Genomic DNA, 5,685 nt, shown 5'->3' with positions numbered 1-5,685 from the left:
TTTTTTGTATTTTTAGTAGAGACGGGGTTTCACTGTGTTAGCCAGGATGGTCTCGATCTCCTGATCTCGTGATCCGCCCGTCTCGGCCTCCCAAAGTGCTGGGATTACAGGCGTGAGCCACTGCACCCGGCGAGACTAGGTTTTACAGGCCAGAAACCAGAAAGGACATCTGGGATCCCTTTGTAGAAAGTGGGGAAAGGGGTTGTGTGCGGTGGCTCACACCTCTAATCCCAGCACTTTGGGAAGCCGAGGCGGGAAGATGGCTTGAGCCCAGGAGTTCAAGACTAGCCTGGGCAACATAGCAAGACCCTGTCTCAAAAATAAAACAGAAAAAAATAGAATGGGCCACGCGTGGTGGCTCATGCCTGTAATCCCAGCACTTTGGGAGGCCGAGGTGGGCGGATCACCTGAGGTCAGCAGTTCGAGACCAGCCTGACCAATATGGTAAAACCCCCGTCTCTACTAAAAATGCAAAAATTAGCCGGATGTGGTGGCGGGCGCCTGTAATCCCAGCTATTCGGGAGGCTGAGGCAGGAGAATCGCTTGAACCTGGGAGGCGGAGGTTGCAGTGAGCCTAGATTGCCCGACTGCACTCCAGCCTGGCAGCAGAGCGAGGCTCCATCTAAAAAAAAAAAAAAGAAGGAGAAAGAAAAAAATAGAACGTGGGGAAGTCACTTCTTGCTCCATTGCCCAGGCTCTGCTGCCCCCTGGTGGTGGCTTACTCCACCGGTGCCCAAGACGCTCTATGGAACATTTCAGTTGGATGATGATGATGATGATGATGATGATGATGATTATTATTATTATTATTATTATTATTATGTTATTTATTTATTTATCTTTGAGACGGAGTTTCGCTCTTGTTGCCCAGGCTGGAGTGCAATGGAGTGATCTCGGCTCACTGCAACCTCTGCCTCCCGGAATTCAGGCGATTCTCCTGCCTCAGCCTCTCGAGTAGCTGGAATTGCAGGCATGTGGTGCCATGCCCAGCTCATTTTGTATTTTTAGTAGAAACGGGGTTTCTCCATGTTGGTCAGGCTGGTCACGAACTTTAGACCTCAGATGATCCGCCCGTCTCGGCCTCCCAATGTACTGGGATTACAGGCGTGAGCCACCACGCCCAGCCTATTATTGTTTTTTGAGGTGGAGTCTTGCTGTGTTGCCCAGGCTGGAGTGCAGTGGCGCGATCTCGGCTCACTACAGCCTCCGCCTCCAAGGTTCAAGCGATCCTCCTGCCTCAACCTCCCAAACGCCATGATACCCAGCTAATTTTTTTGTGTGTTTATAGTAGAGATGGGTTTTCACCATGTTGGCCAGGCTGGTCTTGAACTCCTGACCTCAGGTGATCTGCCGGCCTTGGCCTCCCAAAGTGCTGGGATTACTGGCGTGAGCCACTGTGCCAGGCTTGGGCCATTCTATTTTATTTTATTAATAAAGAGGGGGTCTTGCCATGTTGCCCAGGCTGGTCTTGAACTCCTGAGCTCAAGTGATCCACTGGCCTCAACCTCTCAAAGTGCTGGGATTACAGGTGTGAGCCACCACGCCCAACCTACTGACCATTTTCAACACCCAGTGACACAGCCAATGATTATCAAACACATTCTACAAAACAGAGGGATGTTTATTGTACCAGATGCTGGAGAATGTGGCTGTGGGCAGCTGAGGTGACCCAGGCGGTCCTTCTCAGTGGGTCCTGCTGGCCGGGTCCAGGGAGTGGGGACAGGGGTGGTCCTCGGAGCGTTGGATGATGGAGTTGATCCAGTTTACAAACAGTGCCACCGGGGCAAAGGCGTCGGGGTAGAGCCCCGAGGCACAGCCTCCCCGGACGAAGGAGGCAATTCCGTGGATTAGCCCGTTGCAGACCAAGGGGCTGCCAGAGTCCCCCTGTGGAGGCAGACAAGGTGGGGAAGCTGGACTGGAAAGCCCTGCCCACCTGCCCGCCGCCTGTCAGGGTTGGGAAGTCCCTCCCAGGGTCTAGCCACAGTGCCTGTTGCTGCAATCTGGGCTGGGAGCAGGTGGGGAGCCAAGGGACACCCGGGCACGTACGAAGCAGACGCCAGCCCGCCGACGCCTCACGATAGTGCAGACGTTGCCACGGCGGCAGAGGGACCTCACCACCGTCACGTTGAGCTCTTGCAGGACACTGGCGATCCCACGGTTCCCACCCAGATGGCCCCAGCCCATGGCCAGGCACTGCACCCTGTTGCCCACGCGCCGGCCCTGGGCTGGCAGCTGGGCCACTTGCACGTTGTCGTTGATAGTGGCTGACCCATTGAGCTGTGGTGGGGGGCACAAATCATCAGTGCGTCACACGGGGCAGTGGTGATGACCCTCCCCTCTCCGGGCCTCAGTTTCCCTATCTCAGATTCCACTGTGGTTCTGGGATCCTGCAGAGCAGGACACCCACTCTGCAATCTGCTCACCAAGGCGAGCCTCAGTTTCCCCATCTGTGGAGTGGAGCCATCACCAAGGCTCAGGATGTTGGAGGTTGTCCCTGGGTGTGGCTTCAGTGCAGGAAGCAGTAGGTGCTCAATTAACACAAAAACCACAGCCAGGCGTGGTGGCTTATGCTTGTAAGCCCAGCACTTTGAGAGGGCGAGGCAGGAGGATCAGTTGAGGTCAGTAGCTCAAGACCAGCCTGGGCAAGGTGGCAAAGCCCCATGTCTACAACAACAAAAAAGTGCCAGGTGTGGTGGCTCACTCCTGTAATCCCAGCACTTTGGGAGGCCAAGGCGGGCGGATCACAAGGTCAGGAGATCAAGACCATCCTGGCGAACACGGTGAAACCCCGTCTCTACTAAAAATACCAAAAATTAGCCGGGCTTGATGGCAGGCGCCTGTAATCCCAGCTACTCCGAAGGCTGAGGCAAGAGAATTGCTTGAACCCAGGAGGCAGAGGTTGCAGTGACCCAGATTGAGCCACTGCACTCCAGCCTGGGCGACAGAGCAAGACTATGTCTCAAAAAATAAAAATAAAAAATTAGCCAGATGTTGCCAGGCACGGTTGCTCACACCGGTAATCCCAGCACGTTGGGAGGCCGAGGTCAGGAGATCAAGACCAGCCTGGCTAACATGGTGAAACCCTGTCTCTACCAAAAATACCAAAAATTAGCCTAGCATGGTGGTGCATGCCTGTAATCCCAGCTACCTGGGAGGCTGAGGCAGGAGAATCACTTGAACCCAGGAGGTGGAGGCTGCAGTGAGCTGAGATTGTACTTCTGCACTCCAGCCTGGGCAACAGAGCGAGACTCCATCCCCCCCCCCCAAAAAAGTGTGTGTGTGTATATATATATATATATGTATGCATGTATCAGCCGGCCATGGTGGACATGGTGGACACGCTGGTGGCACCTGTGGTTCCAGCTACCCCCAAGGCCAAGGTGAGAGGATGGCTTGAGCCCAGGAGGTGGAGGCTGTAGTGAGCCACGATCGTGTCACTGCACGGTGACAGCTATGAGAAAATTGAGTGACATGTCATGAAACTCTCCTCACCCTTTCCAGGGAGTAACTTTTTTTTTTTTTTTTTCTGAGACCCAGCCTGGAGTGCCATGGCACGATCTTGGCTCACTGCAACCTCTGCCTTCTGGGTTCAGGTGATTCTCCTGCCTCAGCCTCCTGTGTAGCTGGGATTACAGGCGCCCACGACCAGGCCCAGCTACATGTTTTTGTATTTTAGTAGAGACGGGGTTTCATTTTGTTGGTCAGGCTGGTCTTGAACACCTGACCTTGTGATCCACCCGCCTCAGCCTCCCAAAGTGCTGGGATGACAGGCGTGGGCCACTGCGCCTGGGCCCCAGGGAGTGAATAATCGGAACTGTAAGCCGGATACAGGGGTGGAAACGTGGGGACTTTTGCCCCATTTCCCAAAGACAGAGGCGGCCCCTGCCCTCGGCCACAGGGCTGGTGAATGGAGAGACACAAAGAATCACAGGAAGTTTGTTGATTGACAGCAAACCCGGGCTCCCCTGCGCAATCTCATTTAATCCCTCAACAGCCCGTAGCGGGTATTTTCCCGTTTCACAGAGGTGAAGACTGAGGCACAGAGAGGGGCTCGCCCAGCCCACGGTTCCACCCCAGGTCCCCACAAGCGGCCCCGACGCGCCCCTGCGTCGCCACCCCCACCCTCCCCAGGCCTCTGGCCTCTGCCCCCGCGCCCCGCGGCACCTGGAGAATCACGATGTCGTTGAGAAAGTCGATGGGGTCGAAGCCGTTTTCGAAGACGCGCTGCACAGCGAACACCTGCCGGGTGCGCTCCAGCTGCTTCAGGTTATGGGCTCCCAGGACCACGCTCATGGAGCGGAAGTTTCTGCTGGGAGGGAGAGGCGGGGGCGAGGGGCGGCCCTGGGGGTCAGGGGGTCCCCACCCGAGGGGCCTGCGGGAGAAGGTGCTTGAGCCGCCCCGGGGCCCTGGCCTCCCCCGACCCATCTTAGACCGGGACGCGGGGTCCCAGCCGGGCGCACACCCTCGTGGCTACTCACACTTTCAGCAGGCAGTGCGCGGCCGACATGACGAAGTTGGGCGCAATCAGGGTGGCGCCGCAGAAGTGGCCTCCACGCAGCTGCAGGGACACCATGAAGGGCCACGCGTGGGGCTGCGCCTGCCGGCCGCCCACAATCTCAGAGGCCAGCGCGGGACCTGGGGACACACCGGGTGTGGGTGCTGAGTGCCTGACAAGGAGCCTGTGCCTTCCTGGCCAAGGGACCCCTGGATACCCCACCAGGAACCCGCGGGACCCACTGCCAGGAACCCACGGAATCAGGGCCATTCACACCCCTGTTGTTCAGATGAGGGAAACTGAGGCACGGAGAGGCAAAGGGACCTCCCCACGGTGCCCCTCCAAGGCACAGCCAGACCTGGACTTGAACCCAGAGGGCGCCCCTGCGACCCCACCCCCTCCCGGTTTGCAAACCCCAACTCTGGGCTCCTGGTGGTGGCTTCACCCCTCAGAAACTCAGTCTCTTCTCCTGGTCCCCTTGTCCCAGCCAGCTAGCACCTCCCCTGTGAGGATGAGGGACCCACACTGGTGGGGCTCACCATGAAGAAGTGGGAACAGAACCCCAGGGACAGAGGGAGCAGCGGGAGGATGGACACAAGGACTCACCCTCCAGCAGCAAGGCCGGCAGGACACAGGTGAGAAAAAGGCAGGAGGGTCGGCAGCCAAGGGTCATGGTGAGGCTGGTCTCCGGAGTCTCTGCCCCTCCGTGCCCACCCGGCTTCTCTTATAGCCCTGTGCCAGGAGGCCGTTGCATTGCCCCACGGCTGGCCGGCGCCCCCCACTTCCTCTCTCCTGGCACAGGGCGTTGATGAAAAGGGGGAGAGAGGGGGCAAGAGACTGGGGTTGGCTCCGGTGGGGCCGCCAGACAAAATTCAGGATGTACAATCGTATTTGAATGTCAAATAATCGACATGGGTTTTTTTATTTTTTATTTTTTAGAGACAGAGTCTTGCTCTGTTGCCCAGGCTGGAGTACGGCGGCACAATCTCGGCTCACTGCAACCTCTGCCTCCCAGGTTCAAGTGATTCTCCTGCCTCAGCCTCCTGAATAGGTGAGATTACAGGCATCCACCATCAAACCCGGCTAATTTTTGTGTTTTTAGTAGAGACGGGATTTCTCGGTGTTGGCCGGGCTGGTCTCTCTTTTTTTTTTTTGAGGCAGAGTCTCGCTCTGTCGCCCAGGCTGGAGTG

At 57.0% G+C, this 5,685-nt stretch overlaps 1 protein-coding gene across 2 annotated transcripts; it reads right to left on the bottom strand.

Annotated features, from left to right (window-relative positions):
- Positions 1-1,600: 1,600 nt before the first annotated feature.
- On the bottom strand, positions 1,601-5,284 carry ELANE (elastase, neutrophil expressed). 2 transcript variants are annotated; one of them, XM_023201275.2, is made up of 5 exons: positions 5,102-5,284; positions 4,479-4,635; positions 4,165-4,306; positions 2,047-2,277; positions 1,601-1,884 (listed from the first exon to the last, which is right to left on the bottom strand). In XM_023201275.2, exons 1-5 carry the CDS (start codon positions 5,166-5,168, stop codon positions 1,684-1,686), a joined length of 798 nt encoding a protein of 265 aa, XP_023057043.1. In that variant the 5' UTR covers positions 5,169-5,284; the 3' UTR covers positions 1,601-1,683. The 2 variants fall into 2 exon arrangements, with proteins under 2 accessions (XP_023057043.1, XP_023057042.1); XM_023201274.1 differs by having other exon boundaries at positions 4,165-4,309; positions 5,102-5,209.
- Positions 5,285-5,685: the final 401 nt, after the last annotated feature.

The sequence above is a fragment of the Piliocolobus tephrosceles genome, unplaced genomic scaffold, assembly GCF_002776525.5.
Source record: "Piliocolobus tephrosceles isolate RC106 unplaced genomic scaffold, ASM277652v3 unscaffolded_23677, whole genome shotgun sequence".
NCBI classification, from domain to species: domain Eukaryota; kingdom Metazoa; phylum Chordata; class Mammalia; order Primates; family Cercopithecidae; genus Piliocolobus; species Piliocolobus tephrosceles.
The sequence above is the reverse complement of the archived record's forward strand: the minus strand, read 5'-3'. Positions and strand labels throughout refer to the sequence as shown.

Excerpts from the sequence above, each read along its gene's own strand:
- ELANE (XM_023201274.1), bottom strand. The coding sequence starts at position 5,168 with ATGACCCTTGGCTGCCGACCCTCCTGCCTTTTTCTCACCTGTGTCCTG. Across the intron at positions 4,636-5,101 it reads GCCGGCCTTGCTGCTGGAGG|GTCCCGCGCTGGCCTCTGAG; the intron begins GTGAGTCCTTGT and ends GTGTGTCCCCAG. Across the intron at positions 1,885-2,046 it reads GGCGGGCTGGCGTCTGCTTC|GGGGACTCTGGCAGCCCCTT; the intron begins GTACGTGCCCGG and ends CTGCCTCCACAG.